We start from the raw sequence: 13,866 nt of genomic DNA, 5'->3' as shown, positions 1-13,866 counted from the left end.
TGTCTTGAAAAGGACACAGGAGGTTTCTGATAGGCTGCTTCCTCCTGTTGTTCACAAAGCCAGACCAAATCCCAGCTCCCTTGGATTCCCCTCTTCCCTCAGACTCTGCCATGGGGGAGATGCAGCAGCCACAGTGCCCCAACAGCCACTGTGTCCCAACAGGCACTGTGCCCCAACAGGCACTGTGCCCCAACAGCCACTGTGTCCCAACAGCCACAGTGCCCCAACAGCCACTGTGTCCCAACAGGCACTGTGCCCCAACAGGCACTGTGCCCCAACAGCCACTGTGTCCCAACAGCCACAGTGTCCCAACAGCCACAGTGTCCCAACAGGCACAGTGCCCCAACAGCCACTGTGTCCCAACAGCCACAGTGCCCCAACAGCCACTGTGTCCCAACAGCCACAGTGTCCCAACAGCCACTGTGTCCCAACAGGCACAGTGTCCCAACAGGCACAGTGTCCCAACAGCCACTGTGTCCCAACAGGCACAGTGTCCCAACAGCCACAGTGCCCCAACAGGCACAGTGCCCCAACAGCCACTGTGTCCCAACAGCCACAGTGTCCCAACAGCCACTGTGTCCCAACAGGCACAGTGTCCCAACAGGCACAGTGTCCCAACAGGCACTGTGTCCCAACAGGCACAGTGTCCCAACAGCCACAGTGCCCCAACAGCCACAGTGTCCCAACAGCCACAGTGCCCCAACAGCCACAGTGTCCCAACAGCCACTGTGTCCCAACAGGCACAGTGTCCCAACAGGCACAGTGTCCCAACAGGCACAGTGTCCCAACAGCCACTGTGTCCCAACAGGCACAGTGTCCCAACAGCCACAGTGCCCCAACAGCCACTGTGTCCCAACAGCCACAGTGTCCCAACAGGCACAGTGTCCCAACAGGCACTGTGTCCCAACAGCCACAGTGCCCCAACAGCCACTGTGTCCCAACAGGCACAGTGTCCCAACAGGCACAGTGTCCCAACAGCCACTGTGTCCCAACAGCCACTGTGTCCCAACAGGCACAGTGTCCCAACAGGCACAGTGTCCCAACAGGCACAGTGTCCCAACAGTCACTGTGTCCCAACAGCCACAGTGCCCCAACAGCCACTGTGTCCCAACAGGCACAGTGTCCCAACAGCCACAGTGTCCCAACAGCCACTGTGTCCCAACAGCCACTGTGTCCCAACAGGCACAGTGTCCCAACAGGCACAGTGTCCAATGGGACAGGGACCTGTGGGTGCCAGCACTGCACAGCCTCCATGCCAGCCAGAGCCACCCCTGTCCAGAGCAGTGTGAGGAGTGGCTCCACCACAGCCACCCATGTCCACGTCAGTGTGGAGGTGCCACCACCACCAGCCTCCTGTGTCCATGGAAGCCTTGCACTTGCCAAATCAACAGCCCTGGGGGTCCTCAACACACAGCCCTGAGAAGGGAAGGCATTCTGGGAGACACTGGCCTTCTGTGAAGGAGCCACTGGCCTGCCACCTCTGGGACAGCCACCCCACCAGGTGAGGAAGACACCAAAGGGCAGGCTCAGGCTGAGTGGCCACAGCAGGCAGGTCTTTTGACAGCTGGGCTGCTGGAGAGGCTTCCCAGCAACCACAGCCATTCCAGGCTGGCCAGGGCACCTCTCCCACTTCATCCTGCTGGCTCACAGCCTTACCTGCTCTCCCAGAGCAGGGCACCACGGCAGGCTGTGTTTTGGTGCTGCTCACATCTCTGGCTGCTGGCAGAGGGTGCAGCAGGAAGGGCTCAGCGTAGCTCTGGGAAGCCCTGAGGAGCTGGTGTGTGTGAGCCAGTGGAGGTGTGGGCATCACTGGCTCTCTTGGTTTGGGGTGTTCTTTTGCAAGCCCACTCTGACATGCCACTGGCAAAGCAGGAGTACAGCAGCAGGGCCACTGGCAAGGCCTGCAGGAGTGGAAGCACCATGGACACAACACAGCTGTGTCCAGAGAACTCCAGAATTACATTCAGCAATAAAAAGCAGACAGGGGCTGGATGCACACACAGGGCAAGGAGGAGATGGCACCATGGCAGCACCCCCCCCCAGCAAACCCCCCCTGGGCAGGATACAAAGCAGCCTGAAGGGATGGAGCACCTGGGAAGCAGCTAATGGGTCTGGGGATGGGAATGCTTCCAGCACCCAAGGAAAATAATGTGGGACACAGAAGCTGCCTCTGGGCTGTGGGAGGAAGCAGGGAAGCTGCTGGTTGCCTATTTACAGGTAAAAGCTTCAGCCCAGGAACAGAGCCCTGGTGCCAGCTGGAACCACAAACAAGCCTCTACTGTTAGCAAGGGTACAAGGGGTGGTCCTGGCTAGCAGAAACTTTCCAGACCAAGAGCATGATCTGCAGGGCTGCTGCTGAGGGAAGGAGACTGGACATCTCTTGGGTTGGAAATCAATGTAACAGACAAACAAGGAACTAGGTCCCTCTAAACAAATGGTGGGTTTGGACCCACAGACAGGGAGTTTTCAGCTCCTCACCACCTCTCTGCTGGCCCACCAGAATAACCCCTGGACAGAGGTTTCATGGTGGGGCCATGGGAAGTGGATCTGGTGGAAGAGTGGCTCATGCAGGAGCAGGAGGAGGAGAAAGAGGCCGAGGATGAGGAGCACCTGTGGCCTCCTTCTCCCAGCAGTGCCCTTGGGAGGCTGCTGAGCTGCCTGGTGCTGCCCTGCAGGCAGGGGATTCAGTCTCACCGAGGCCAGGCAGGAGATGAAGATGTCCCACAGAGCTGAGCACAAGGCACTCCAGTTCCTATCCTCCTGCCACAGCAGTTTCCAGTTACATACACTGTGCTCTACACACTGGCACACACACTACAGCTTACTGAGAGAGCAAAACATAACAGAAAGGAGGGAGCTTCTGAAAGCAAGGTGGGGCCAACCCCAACCCCAGTCATTCCACCCCTGCAGCCGAGCAGAGGGGGTCAGCCCCTCGTGTTTTGAGTCCAATGTCCGCGCAGGGTCAGCCCTGCCGAGGCGCCTCCCGGCGAGCCTGTGGGCAGAGGGCTGCTCCCGGTGCCTGCTGTCCCTTCTGCAGCCCAGTGGTGCTCACTCAGCCCTGCAAATGGTCCCTTGTGAGGGCACAGGAGTGTCCCTCGTGGCCTGTGCAGAGAGGAGTGCTGGAGGGCCTGGAAGAGTTGGTCACAAGCCTGTGGGCAGGGGCTGCTCTCCAGCGTCACCTCCCTTCTCTTCTGATTTCCTGAGCCGCCTGTGACAGTGAGCTCTGAAACTGCTGTCCAGGGGCACTGGAACTGGAAAAGTCTCAGCTGTGGCACGGCCATTTCACAAGCACAGAGGATCTCCTGGGTCTAGCTGGGCTGAGGTGGTTACAAAGTCTGGAAGAAGAAGACAAACACGTTCTGTGCAGCAGCTGAAATTCATCGGCGACGGCAAACCCACAGCCGGAGCCAGCCCGGCCCTTGGCACCAGCAGAGCAGCAGGAGGCTCAGGATGGGCAGCACAGGCTGATTTACCCCACCCTGCCACATCACTCCCATCTCTAGTCATCATCTTCCTTTCTGCAAGGGTGTCCTGCAGGGAGGACACTTCTTATCCTTCTTTTGAGGCTCCCAGTGCCTCCACTGAACTCCTGCCACCCCCCGATTGCTGAGCTGGAGTTCCACGCGTGTGCTCTTGGGGTGCTGCTTGATTTATTGCCATAAACACATACCTCAGCTCTCATCACCTGGGATCCTGCCTTGTGGTGATGAAGAACTGCAGAGAGGGAAGCACAAGAAAACAAACCAAAAAGGCAGTTGATGCAGTAAGCAAGTTCACAGTTGGAGCCACAAACTGAGGAGAGGCCTGGCAACCACCACGCCAGGGATACGCTGAAGACCCCGAGTGGACTTGCTGCCAGCACTTGGCAGGCAGCATTTGCCACTGACACACAAAGCTGCTGGCACTTCTGGCAGCAGCTGGTGATCCTTCAGAGCAGGACAACGAAGCTTATTTGGGCAGCTATGATTGAAATGGAAATCTGCTGCCAGGAAGCCTGCAGCTCCGAGCTCTGCCGTCCCAGCCTAGCCCCAGCTATCCCTCCCTTCCCGGCCTCTGGAGGAGCTACACTTCTACATACACTGCCTGCAGGACCATCCACTCTCTGCTCATGCACCTCTGATCATCTGCCACGATCTAAGCAGCCCTCTTCCTCCTCCTCATCCCTCCCCTGAGCTTGTCTGAGCTCCTTGCAAAGGCTGAGCAGCAAGCACAACAAGCACCAGGCTGACTCAGATCCAGACAGCTGATAAAAGGAATCTGCAGAGATGTTTATTACTTAGCAGATTGGCATTTAGCTTATCAAGTCCCTATCTGGCTCAGCTTTTATGCTTTCTGCTCTTCATTTACTTTCAAGAAAAGCCTGGGCTGGGGCTTCCCAAGGAGACTGGCTCTGCCTTCAGGGCAGCCCCCTCAAAGGTCTGTTCACAGGCTAACATCCCAGGGCCAGCCTTACTTGCTTGTTCTTCGGGAAGCTGTCTCAAAGAACTTTGTCCTGGAGGCCACCCTGCAAAAAGAAGGAGAGAGGTCACTCCAGTGATCCTGCAAGGCAATTCTGAATCACAGAGCTGTCAGGGTTGGAAGGGACCTCAAGGACTGTCTAGTTCCAACCCCCTGGCCATGGGCAGGGACACCTCACACTAGAGCAGGTTTGCTAATTCGCTGATTAGATCTCCTCTGCACCAGGGAAAAGAGCATCAGCAGACACTGAAGAGGATTGCCTTCTCATGGTGCCTTCTCTGCTGAAGCAGCAGCCAAGCTCCTGCTGCTGCCAGCTGTGCTCCCCTCTGCCTGCAGACAGCCCTGACCACACAGCCTGTGCTCCCTTTTGGCCAGACCATGTTTGTGCTCATAATCCTGCATGCTGGTTCCTGAACCTGCATCCATCCCTTCTTGTGGCCCTCAGCTTTGATGTGCTTTGCATGTAGCTTCTAGCTGTCTTCAAAGACAGACAGATTCTAACAAAGGATTCAGGAAAGCAAAGGCAAGGCCTGACCCTGCCCTGAGGGTGTGGAGCTGAACCTCAGCAGCACCACTGGTGAACCTAGCAGTGATCAGGCAGGGCTTGGATCAGCTGCACAGCATGGCACAGAGAGCAGAGGCAAGCAACCAGTCCTGGCTGCTGGGCATCTGAGACCCCCAGGTTTTTAGTCACCCTTTCCTCTTTGATCCCCATTGAAGGCAGCAGGGGTTTGTCTCTTTAAAATCTGAAAGGGATCTGATAATGAAGCTGAACACAGCCCAATTTCCTTAAGAGAGATCCAAGCTGGATCTTGTTCTTCCCCTGGAAGTGCCTCATTTGAGAGGCTTGCTCAGAGCCAGGCAGGGAGGGGCTCTCCAGATTCACTGACATCAGAAACAACAGAGAAGGTGACAGGGCAAAGCTCAGCCCCAGGGCAGTGCTGGAGAAGGTTCAGAGCTTTGTTCTTCCAGCCTTGCCTCTTAGGAGGAGAGGCTGAGAGCCCTGGGGCTCTTTAGCCTGGAAAACAGAAGAATGAGAGGGGATCTTATGAATGCATGTAACATCGAGAGGGGGCAGGTCATGAGGATGGGTCTGGGCTCTTCTCAGTGGTGGCCAGCAATAGGACAAAGGGCAACAGGTCCAAGCTAGAGCACAGGAGGTTTCACTTCAGCTTAAGGAGAAACTTCTTTGCTGTGAGGGTGCTGGAGCCCCAGAGCAGGCTGCCCAGAGAGACTGTGGAGTCTCCTTCCCTACAGAGGTTTCAAACCCACCTGGATGCATTCATGAGCAACCTGATCTAGGTGGCCCTGCTTTAGCAGTGGGGTTGGACTAGATGGTCTCCAGAGGTCCCTTCCAACCCCTCCCTTAGCCCTTGGAATGTGCTGCCCAGGGAGGTGGTTGAGTCACCGTCCCTGGAGGTGTTCAAGAGGGGATTGGACGTGGCACTTGGTGCCATGGTTTAGTTGTCATGAGGTGCTGGGTGACAGGTTGGACTTGATGATTTTTGAGGTCTTTTCCAACCTTATTGATTCTATGATTCTATGTCCATGTTCCCCTTCTGAGCTGTGCCCACTGCACAGCTTTCCAGCATGCCATCAAAGCCAGGCTTGCTGAAGGGGGTGGCCATGGGCTCCAGCCACTGTATGCCCCCAGCACTGGAAACCAATGTGGTATTTCTCCTCCTCATCTCACCTAAGTCCCCACGGGTGACACCAGCTCCTGCTTCTGCCACCTGGGCTGACCCCATGGTCCTGCACGCTCCTCAAGCCCATGGGCATCAGCAGCCCCTGTGGCCAAGCTGCCCAGCTGGGTAGCACGTGCCAGCTGAGCACTGCGAGCTTACACAGATGAAGGTGTCTCCTCTGCTGTTCCTGCTATCAGATCTGGCTTCTGCTCCAGCCTGGGAGGGATGGAGGTCCTGCATGGTGGGTCTGGAGGTCTCACAGGGGGACGCGTTATCACGGGCTTGTCCCCGTGGGATCGTGGCTTCAGGACGCCGTCACACTCACCTGCAAGGTTGAAGGTTAAAGCACTGAGCAGGAAGCTTTGGCAGAGGGCTGGATGGTTATCAAGAGGCATTTGAGGAGACAGGGGGCTTAGTTCTCCTCATCTGCTCCAACATCCCCTCTCTGACAGCAGCCAATACCCAGAGTTCAGGGAGACTCTGAGGAAAAGGCAGCTCCCAGTCTGCTTGTGCCAGCACAGCCCTCCTGGCACCAGGCAGAGGGGCTGATGCTGGACCCTGTGATGACAAACTTGATAGAGGTGCTGGCTGCAGAGGTGATATTGCCTGGGAACTAGTTTTCTTCGACACAGCCTGTGCAGTGCTGCCCATCAAAAGCAGGAGGAACAGCACAAACAGGGGATCCCTGCAGCCTGGGGTTGCTGCTTCACCTAACATCTTCCTTCACCACTGGCACTCCCCCAGCTGTCTGCTCCGCTCACAGGGGTTCCTGTCCCTGCTGCCTTTGCTCCCCAAGGTCCAGCCAACCTCCTCACTCACTGATCCCTTGGAGGCTTTCAAGAGTTAAGTGAGTATGGAATAAGTGTCAGACTTTACCTGACACCTCTGGTGGCCCCACACCTCCCCTCAGTCCCTCAAAACCATGTGAAGGGCTGGGCTCCTGCCCTCCCAATTCCAAGGTTTCCACTGCTGGAGAGTTCTGTTTCTCATTAGAAGTCAGAGATGTTTTCTTGTTTTCTAACATAATTAGTTTCTGCACCTACTCAACCAAGGCTTTGTTAGTGAACCTTACCATACCCTGGTGTCCATCTCAAACACCCCAGCCCTGCCTCTCCTCTCCTCCAGGCTAGCACTTGTAAATCCTGGTCCTAAATGCTCTCCTTGGTAAAGCTCCACGACCTGAACCACACAATCCAAGGATTTCTAATTCTTCAGCCTCTTCTTCCTCTTGGAGTTTCCAAAAGGACCCCCAAACTGTGAGCATCAGAAGCTCAGTCCACTGCCCCTCCAGCAGTGACTGGCAAGTATCAGTACAGATGCAAGAGGACTTCATTACTGCCTCAGTGCTCTCCTCTCTCCCCGCCCAAGGAGCCACAAGCAGGGGCGGTTTTACGAGCTGTGGCTCCGGGACACGCTGTCAGCACACCACGTCTGATAATGGAAGCCCATAAACCATGGAAGCACTGAGTGCAGCTGAGGTATAAATCAACCTTAAAAGCCATCTCCCTCTTCTGAAAGCAGATTTCCACCTACCATTTACGGCACCAATTCCAATTAAGCCAGCGGTGTCCGTCAGCCGGCCCCGAGGCCTGCCTGGCCACCCACCAGCTCCCCGCTGCGCACGGGGACTCCTGTGTCAGCCACTCAGCCTGCGGTTCATTCCCTCAGTGCAGGGCTGGGGGGCTGCAGCTGACAGGCACCCACAAGCTGGCAGATTGCAGAAAGGAAGATGACAGCTCTGGGCCCCTCAGTTTAAGAAGGACATTGAGACTCCTGAACGTGTCCAGAGAAGGGCAACGAGGCTGGGGAGGGGTCTGGAGCACAGCCCTGTGAGGAGAGGCTGAGGGAGCTGGGGTTGCTTAGCCTGGAGAAGAGGAGGCTCAGGGGAGACCTTCTTGCTCTCTACAACTCCCTGAAGGGAGGTTGTAGCCAGGAGGGAGTTGGTCTCTTCTCTCAGGCAATCAGCACCAGAACAAGAGGACACAGTCTCAAGCTGTGCCAGGGGAAGTTTAGGCTTGAGGTGAAGAGGAAGTTCTTCCCAGAGAGAGTTGTTAGCCGTTGGAATGTGCTGCCCAGGGAGGTGGTGGAGTCACCGTCCCTGGAGGTGTTCAAGAGGGGACTGGACGTGGCACTTGGTGCCATGGTTTAGTAGCCATGAGGTGCTGGGTGACAGGTTGGACTTGATGATCTCTGAGGTCTTTTCCAACCTTATTGATTCTGTGATTCTATGACTTTTATTGCAGCCACTGTTCTGAGTGCTTTATGAAACTCAGCACCAAGTGCCCTCCCCAGTCAGAGCAAGGCAAAATGTTCTGGAGCCAGCTCTTCAGGGGACAGCATCTACAGACACAAAGATCCACAAACACCCACCTGCATTCCACCCCTGAAATGGGCAATGCCAGCTCAGACCTGGCCCCAAGTGAGCTGTTTCTACTGGTAATAGCTTTCTGTATAAAGCTTAAGAGATTAGAAATAATAATCATGATTTATATTTAACACCAACTGATCAACAGCTGAAAGAAGTGTTCCCAGGACTGCCTTGGTGAGCCAGGAGCTGAGTCACAGGGGCCTTGCAGATGAAACCAGCAGACATCAAAATGTGAAACTGACTTTTGCCGTTTTCCCCATCTCTGCTGAGGAGAGCCCTGGCCACCCAGAGCCCTGCTGGCTGGTTAGAGTGGGTACAGATTGCTGGGGGTTGAATGGTCTTTATGCTGCTGCTCAAAGCTGGATTTTATGAGTCCACCGAGCTAGGCTGAGCTCAGAACAAGCTGAGCCTTGGCTACTGCATGGAAATCCTGCTTCATCTGACACTGGTGGCATCTGTCAGCTAGGCACTGGCACCAGCACCAGTGCCAGGCTCAGCAAGCTGCTCTGAAACCCTGCAAGCAGTAGCAGCCCCAGTAAGCCACAGACCAAAGGTGGTCTTACTATTTGCTGTCTGAAATAAACTGGGACGAGCCCAGAGGCCAAGGCTGGATCAAACCTCCAAGCTGTTCTGGTCTCCCAAACCCCTCCTGCTGAGCGACTTCAAGAGGACAGAAGCCCACCACCCACCTCCAGTCATGCCAGCACACGATGCACAGTGGGGAGGGCTGGCTCAGGCACCTCCAGATCTCCCTGGGAGAACATTTTTGCCTCAGCTCCTCTGGGAGCCCCGGGCACACACTCACCCTCTCTGCCGTAGATGCCTGGCCTGGGAGCGGGCCTCCTGGCCTGCAGCGTGGCGGTCCTCAGTGCAGGGCTGGCCAGCACCCCGTTGGCAGCCTTGATGGGCGGCTTCACCCCTCCGTCCTGCAGCCTGGGCGCCAGCTTGCCCAGCTCCGCCTCTGCCCGCGGCTCGGGCCGGCCCTCGGGCGCTCGTCCCGGCTCGTCCCCGCCCGGCCGGGGCGCGGGCAGGCGGCTGCGGTGCAGCGGCTTGGGGACCTCCGTGCCAGCGCTGCCGCTGCCGCTTCCGCTGCCGTTGGGCGTCTGGCCCTGCCGGTCTGCTGCGGGGCCAGAGGGGCAGAGAGGCTTCGCGTTACAACCACAGAGCCACAGACTGCTTTGGGTGGGAAGGGACCCTGGAAGGGACCTTCTGTCTAGTCTGGACGTCCCTCTTTCAGTTCAAACCATCACCCCTTCTGCTGGCACAACAGGACCTGTGCTGTCTCCAGCTTTCTTACAAGCCCCTTTAAGTCTCCTCAGAGCCTTCTCTTTTCCAGCCTGAACAACCCTAACTCTCTCAGCCTGTCCTCACAGGCTCCAGACCTCGAATCGTTTCTGAGGCCTCCTCTGGACCAGCTCAGGACCCTGCTTAGGAAGCAGCACAGTGCTGTGTGGGTCTCTGCCCGTGGCAGTGCAGACCTCCATGCAGCTCCTGCCATACTGAGGGACAAGGACACTCGCAGCAGGGGATCAAGAGATCCTCAGCCCAAGCAGAACACAAACAGCAAGTGGCTCACACAGGTGCTGAGGACTAAAGTGAGACAAGGCTGAGAACCACAGGATGTACTCCTGGGTTTCTTTGCAGTTCCCAAGACTCTTGCTCACAGCAGCTGCACACCGTGCTTCACAAACCACCAGCCTCATCCTTCTCACTGTGGAATCTGACTGCCCCCTTGCAGCTTCTGCTCCCCATTTGGGGAACCATTGAAATTCAAGGCCACCTCTCCCCCCAGGAGCAGCCTTGTGAATTCAAACAGCAAGCTGAATCGATCGTGTTTGGCTGGTGCCAGGAAGTACACTTGGCAGTATTAAGCCAAAAATATTAGCAGAGCTCTAAGAGCTCTAACAGAGAAAAAGACTTTTTGTTTCTTTGGTGATGATGTGATCTAGGGCACTGCTTGCAAGGACACAGCAAATTGGGTGGAGGCAGAAACGTGGCTTTGAATCAATGTGCCCTTTGATGTGACAATTTCCTTCCAGCCGAGTGAAATCAAGAGCAGGCTTGTACCTGGTCTAGAAAACCCTGTCACTGGGTCCTGAAAAAGTGCTGCAGAGCTCTGCTGTGAAATTACAGGGTCTGCAGGGCTGGACCAGCTGCTGTCAGGGTCTGGTGGAACAAAGCTCCAGCAGCAGGCAGCCACTCCCAGCCTGGACCCATTCTCACTGCCCCACCAACTCTGCTCCCCAGTTGCTTTTCCATCACTTTGTGTTCCTGCCTCTGAAGCTGCAAAACCTCTCCACTGCTCTTCTCATGCACAAGAACCAGTTTCAGTTTAGCTAAGGGAGAACACTGCAAGCAACAGAAGGAAGGAAATGCCCCTGGAGCTGGAGTTGTGAGGTGACACAGCCTATCTGTGAGGAGTTTTTCTTGCTTTCCTTTCTCATTGACCAACAGACCCCTCCCTGTCTGCTGGGCTCCTCACCTGGGAAGTGCAGTCCTGCTCCTGTTATCCTCCCTGTTCCCAGAAAGGTGTTAACAGAAACAGGAGAGGGGAGAGGCAGGTAAGGTATCAGGGAACAGCCAGACTGACCTGCATTTTCTTCCACAGAAGCTCCAAAGAAGACAGGTCTCTCCCTCAGTGGGCGCTTGGAAATGGTGATGGGTTTGTGCCGCCGGGCAGTCACCCTGGGAGGGGGCACTGGAGGTGCAGTGGTGTCTTCTGGAGGCCCAGAATAGATCTGTTAAGGCAGACACGTTTAGATGACCCTCCTGGCCCATCAAGCTGAATGACATCCTCAGAGGTTCACCTCATTAACTGGCTGTCATCAAAAGGCAGCTCACAGCAGATGGAGTCAGGAGATTGAGTCAGACCAGGAGCACAGACCCAGCTCCTGCTGCCTCTGCCATTGGCTGCCCTGCTGCTCCTCTGCTCTCCAGCAGAAGCTGTCTGCAGCCCAACTCACCTCTGACTGACCCAGGAGGGCTGAAAAGCTTTGGCTGCTCCATGCTGCTCCAACCAGCCACAGCCCATGGGAACCTGGCTGGGTCCTCATCTGCCCTGCCAACCTCCAGCTCCTCCAGCCCCCCTGGAGCCAGCCAGCCACTCTCAGGGGCCAGCAGCACCCAGGGAAGCCCTGGGGCTAGAGAGGAGCTGGAGCAGGGCTCAGACTTTAGTGGTGTCTCCAGTGACACGTCCTGCCCTGGGCTCTCTTGCCCTGTACCTCGCACAGCCACCGCAGCTGCAGTGCTAAAGTAATTAATGCAGCAAAATCACCAACACAGGCAAAAAGTGTAGCAGTAAACACTCCTGGAGCAGAAGCCAACAACAGGTTCTGAGAAGCATCAAATTCTCCACAGCACTGAGGTGATACAATCTACACCACGGAGCTGGTTTAGATTTAAGGCTGGAAAACCCTTCAGCTCCTGGCTTACAATGGAGTGTGTGGCACTAGGCAATTCTCTTGGATGAAATACTGGCATAAAAACAATGCTTCCAAGGAGTTTTAGCCCCTTTTCCTCACTGCTCATATGGCACCTATTTGGTTGGATTTGATTTAGAGGTTCTTGTTTATGTCAGTGGGGTGGGTTTTTTTTCCCTCTCCAAGAATTGAGCTTCTGGGAAGGCTCCTGAATATCTGAAACACCACACTGAGGATGAAAACCAACTGCTCTTTGTGCTTCCCACCCCGCCACAATGGATATTAGTTAAATTTGTAGCCAGCTTTTAAAAGGGGGTTACTCCAGATGGAGTGGCATAGGCTGCTGTGACCCAAGACTGAGCTGCCCACACTGGGACAACACAAAGCTGGTCCCTTCCTGAGTGTTGACAGCAAAAGGCTCAAGCCCAGAGGGCAAGAGCTGGTGCCAAGCCCACCAAGGGCCAGGGCAGCTGCTCCCCCAGTGCACCCTTTTGTTAGGGAAGAACAATATTGTTGTGTCACACAGGAAAACAAATTTGCAATGGTTTAACTCAAAGCCCAAAGCATATTCATCCTTCTGCCAGCCAAAGGGCAGTTCTAGGAGATCAAACAAGTGTTTTTCTAGGAGAAAAAAACACTTCCCCACTTTAAACTTCTTGATCCCAAAGAGCAGGCAGCATGTGCCAGGGTGAGGGTGGCACTGGCAGCCAGGCTCCCCACACCTCCCTTATCTGGGCAGCACAGGGGTGAGCTTGGACCTGAGCTGCTCCCAGCTTTGTCTGCCCAGGCTTTCCCTGTAAAACCATGCAGTGGAACTTGGCCCTTGCTCTGCCTTGGCCTGCCCTGCTCTGCAACCAGACAGGAGGAACAGGTGAGGGTCCATGCGAGCTCCAAACCCCAGTCTGGTCACTTCAGCTGCTCTTCTGTCCCAGTTCTGTGGCACTATGTGGCTGATGATGCTTAATGTCAACAGAGGCTTTGCCCTCTGCAGGGGTGGAGCATTTTCTCCACTCCAGAATGCAGGGTCCTACATGCTCCCTACCCCTGGATTCAGATGACTTTGCTGTGACATGAACAGCCCATGACTTAGCAGCAGCAGCTCACATGCTATTGAAACAGCAAAGGACTACTACCTGCAGCAAGGCAAGGTCTGGAAACATCAACCTCCTTCCTACACACTGACAAGGATCCAAGATGGTTTTTGAAAGACAAAGAAGTGTTAAGCTCCCCACAGATGCTTATACAGGGACCATGGAATGATGTCCTCACCAGATGCTTTTCCACATCTGCAAGCCATGCTAACCCCCACCACAAACTCCTCTTCTGGAAGATGTGGGAGCAGCCTCAGCTTTGCTTCTGCCTCCTAAATGAAAATCCAAGTTAAACAACCCCAATGTACAACAATATTGACAGACCCTCATATATTGAGGGTTTGTAGAGTGAAGATGATGTTTCCAGAGTGAGCAACTCATTTAATTTAACTGAAATATATGCTCTGGCAACAGTAATTATCTACCAGGACTTCAGGAATAAGCTACTCTGTCCCTAGGGCCTTCATATTGCACCATACAAACCACATCCCTCTCCTCCTGCAGGCTCATTTAAAGTGTTTGCTCATGTGTGAGCTGAAGGCTCTTTAAACTCTGGCACTGAACTTAGCAGCTCCATCTAATAAATGTGACTAACTAAACCTTATTGCTGAAGAAATTAAAAGCAAGCAGAGAGATGTCTGGCTTAATGAAAGATGTCCTTCCAGCTCTGGGAGGTGGCAGTGCAAACGGTGTGCTGACAGCCCGCACCGTGGGCTGTGCGGGAGGGGAGGACAGAGGCTCACTTCTGGAGCGAGTTGTGTGAGGCTCCCAGCACACAAACAAGTCTCTGTTTTGCTGCAGCAGCTTATTAAAAGCATTTGCAGAGACCTACAAAGAAACTGGCT

At 55.0% G+C, this 13,866-nt stretch overlaps 1 protein-coding gene across 1 annotated transcript in view; it reads right to left on the bottom strand.

The window, feature by feature from the left end:
- Positions 1-1,189: 1,189 nt before the first annotated feature.
- OPHN1 (oligophrenin 1) overlaps positions 1,190-13,866 on the bottom strand; it is a 76,946-nt gene continuing 64,269 nt past the window's right edge. The window contains exons 19-24 of the mRNA XM_054169449.1: positions 11,102-11,249; positions 9,317-9,631; positions 6,303-6,468; positions 4,454-4,504; positions 3,671-3,714; positions 1,190-3,335 (exon numbers count right to left, since the gene is read on the bottom strand). Coding sequence (XP_054025424.1) covers positions 3,672-3,714; positions 4,454-4,504; positions 6,303-6,468; positions 9,317-9,631; positions 11,102-11,249 — 723 coding nt within the window. The 3' untranslated portion in view covers positions 1,190-3,335; position 3,671. The remainder of the gene's footprint in view (positions 3,336-3,670; positions 3,715-4,453; positions 4,505-6,302; positions 6,469-9,316; positions 9,632-11,101; positions 11,250-13,866) is intronic.

Source organism: Dryobates pubescens, chromosome 18 (assembly GCF_014839835.1).
Source record: "Dryobates pubescens isolate bDryPub1 chromosome 18, bDryPub1.pri, whole genome shotgun sequence".
Lineage (NCBI taxonomy): Eukaryota > Metazoa > Chordata > Aves > Piciformes > Picidae > Dryobates > Dryobates pubescens.
This window is presented reverse-complemented; position numbering and strand designations above follow the sequence as displayed.